The sequence below is a fragment of the Pundamilia nyererei genome, unplaced genomic scaffold (assembly GCF_000239375.1).
Source record: "Pundamilia nyererei isolate P.nyererei 1_Seehausen unplaced genomic scaffold, PunNye1.0 scaffold00193, whole genome shotgun sequence".
NCBI lineage: Eukaryota > Metazoa > Chordata > Actinopteri > Cichliformes > Cichlidae > Pundamilia > Pundamilia nyererei.
Genome location: NW_005187594.1, coordinates 942,613 through 945,845, shown reverse-complemented (window position 1 = coordinate 945,845; position 3,233 = coordinate 942,613). Strand labels below are relative to the sequence as shown.

Here is a 3,233-nt window from a genome sequence, read left to right as displayed (position 1 = left end):
TTCACATTGGAAATGTCTACAGTTTTTTATTTGTAATGTAATTTTGTCGCGACTTTTTTTTATTACTTTAAGGGTTTTTCAATTAAAAAACCAACACGATTTTTGTACTGCTTTTTGCACACAACAAGGAGATTCTATATCATACTGCCGACTATAGGAACAACTTTCAAATGGATTTTTTAGTTATTTGATTTTTGCTTTTCAACGAATTTCTATTAACCTCGGTCGTGTTTCTTGCTGATAACAAGTCGAGACATTTTACCAATTCCCTGGTGCTTCGAGTCTGCATGGACAACATGAACTCCTTTGTGGAATACTCTATTTGTAACCGACAACCAACTGGCATTTATTCTGCGCCTAAATCTGGATACCACCATCATCACCTGCACCATCACCTTCCCCTAGATCAGCGTCAGGGATTCCCCGTGAGCATCCAAACAGGCCTCAGCGGTTCTCCTGTCCCCGGGTCCAGAAATGACAACAGAGACGTAGGAGCGAGTTATACCGCGGATGGAGGGATGTACGTGGGCGTTGGGGCGGACACCGCCAGCGGAGGAGTAAGTCAGCATCATCAGCAACATCCTCCTCAACATCACGAACAGCATACGCACAGCGGCTACCAACATCCAACACATCACAATCACCCTCAGCTTCACCAGAGCCAAAGCCTGCAGAGTGTAATACCTTCTCCTTATAGTAACGGCTGCAACACGGGGGCCTATGTGGGCCAGGCATGCACCACAAACTCGGAGTATGTTGCTGCCACAGGCGCACCAAACTCCGTCCATCCGCAGTATTTCATGGAGGATTCTTTGGCCTCCACCTACTGTCATCAATCAAGCTTCCACAACTCGGCCTCAACCGTCGGCCCCAGTTACAGCTCTCTTACCGGGGTCTACTGCGGGCCTCAGCGCACCCTTGCTGGGTCACAGTACCCGCAGCAGATCGGTGGGGGGGTTCTTGACGCAGGAGGCTACCTGGAGCTTTCGCCTGGGGGAGGCTACGGGGAGCTGCCGGTATCTCAGGATCGTGAAAGAGGGGACGATGAGGTCCAGCAGGCCGGGCAGGGGCAGACCTTCGACTGGATGAAGGTGAAGAGAAATCCACCGAAGACAGGTGAGAGAGGGTTCACTTATCCGTTTAACGTCTTAATAAAACCTTATCGTGAGATTAAGTCTGCAGTCCGTCAAAAGTTTCGTATAATATTATGGCATGTTTTTCATATGAAATGCAGTCAAAAATAAATGCACGAATAAACAAACAGAGCGGGGGAATTCGTTTTAAGACGGTCAATGAGGAGTGAATGTAGCTTGAATGCAGTCAGGAGCATAATTTGTAGATCAGAACTTTATGGTACAGAGAACAACATTGTTTGATCGAAATGATTTTTACAACATTATTTTATCCTTTCAGAGAAAATACATCATATTTTTACTACTACTTTCTTTGTGCGGATGGCAGGCTTTTATTTTTTTTATTATTATTTTTTACTTATCTTAATTACTCAATTCGTCAAAGAAGAGGAAAGAGAGAAAGAAAAAAATAACAGTTGTGGTTTTCCAACATAAATAAGGCCCATAATGAATTACAGCAATTCGTTGATGCGAGCACTTAAAAAGAAGACAGAAGTTCCCATATAAAAAAAAGATTGCTCGTTAATACCATCCAGCACGACTAATGGTCACAGATAAATTAGGCCTTTAAATAATTTCACTTTAAATAACTGGTAGAACAGATGTTGAAAAACTGATATATGAATAAACTGTATTTTTATTAACAGAGTGCTTTGTTGCATTTAGGAACGCTTTGGACTTTATTACTGTGACACAGTTAATTGAATGGCACTAAAAGTACAAATCAGAGTCGTTTTCGGACTTCACTATGCAGTCGTATCTGTAGATACTTTGGTCTGGGTCAGCTGAGCCCAGGAGTGTGAGCTCTCTCTCTCTCTCTCTCTCTCTCTCTCTGTGTGTGTGTGTGTGTGTGTGTGTGTGTGTGTGTGTGTGTGTGTGTGTGTCTTAATGATTACAGCAGACAGGTTATTTCTCCGTTGGAAGTCTTTCCTGCTTTGTTATCTTTAAAAGCAGCCCCTCCATTAACCAGCTCCACCACCAACACTGACACCCCCGTGCTGCTTCTCCATCCCTCCTTAGGCCCACTGATGTCCTTCACTGCTTGTGTTTTTTAAACCTCATCTTTGTGATGCACTTTGTAGTTATTTTGATGTAATTTAATAAATTATGGATATCAAACCTCAAACCAAACTCTGACTAAAGCTAAATATATCTCTATTTTCTAATTAATAACGAACACATCTAGCTCCAGTAACAACGAGCGTTTTTCTCATTGCACGTACAAGTAAAACATAAAACATTCGTCTAACAGCTTGACCATCTCTTTCGCAGTCAAAGTGGCCGACTACGGTCTTGCCCACAACAACGCCATGCGCACCAACTTCAGCACGAGGCAGCTGACGGAGCTGGAGAAGGAGTTCCACTTTAGCAAGTACCTGACGCGAGCGCGGCGCGTGGAGATCGCCGCCACGCTCGAGCTCAACGAGACGCAGGTGAAGATTTGGTTCCAGAACAGACGCATGAAGCAGAAGAAGCGCGAGCGGGAAGGCGCCACCGCGTCTGCGCGGCCATTCTCCTCCTCTTCCGGTACGGGCAGCAGCTTGAACAAGGAGCTGGAAGACACTGACCGCTCTTCCGCGTCTACGTCTCCAGGCGCGTCCCCGAGCTCGGAGACATAATCTGGCTTTGTACCACCATCAACCCATTCTTAAAAGACTGCCTGTTGAACAGATTTTCTAAGTCCCAGAATTCTATAATGGCTGACCACCCATTCAGATGGACTTTTATGCCTCATGTACATGAACATGGAGAAAATAAGTTCTCAGTGCATTTTAGGGAAAGAAAAAATGTATATTAGTGACATAATTGACAGTTACATACAGTAAGTGCACTGATTTGACAAACTAATGGCACTTATGCCATGGAGATAACAGAAAATGCATAAAAATATCTGATTATAGATTTTGATACAAACTGGATGAGGGGAGCAGTTAATGTTGGGTCTTTTAGTGAAACTCATTCATGTAGATGATGATAATGACGATGGCATCATCTTTATATGATCAATCTTTCAGTCTGATGGGGGGGCGTACAGTTCTTTTGTTAATAGTTTAATATTGTTTTGGGGGGAAAAATCTATTTTAGTCATTCTGTTATAGC

At 43.6% G+C, this 3,233-nt stretch overlaps 1 protein-coding gene across 1 annotated transcript; it reads left to right on the top strand.

The window, feature by feature from the left end:
• Window positions 1-287: 287 nt before the first annotated feature.
• Window positions 288-2,798, top strand: LOC102207458 (homeobox protein Hox-B1a-like). Its single transcript, XM_005747309.1, has 2 exons — window positions 288-1,116; window positions 2,406-2,798. Exons 1-2 carry the CDS (start codon window positions 288-290, stop codon window positions 2,750-2,752), a joined length of 1,176 nt encoding a protein of 391 aa, XP_005747366.1. The 3' UTR covers window positions 2,753-2,798.
• The last annotated feature ends 435 nt before the right edge of the window (window positions 2,799-3,233 follow it).

Excerpts from the sequence above, each read along its gene's own strand:
- LOC102207458 (XM_005747309.1), top strand. The coding sequence starts at position 288 with ATGGACAACATGAACTCCTTTGTGGAATACTCTATTTGTAACCGACAA. Across the intron at positions 1,117-2,405 it reads GAGAAATCCACCGAAGACAG|TCAAAGTGGCCGACTACGGT; the intron begins GTGAGAGAGGGT and ends TCTCTTTCGCAG.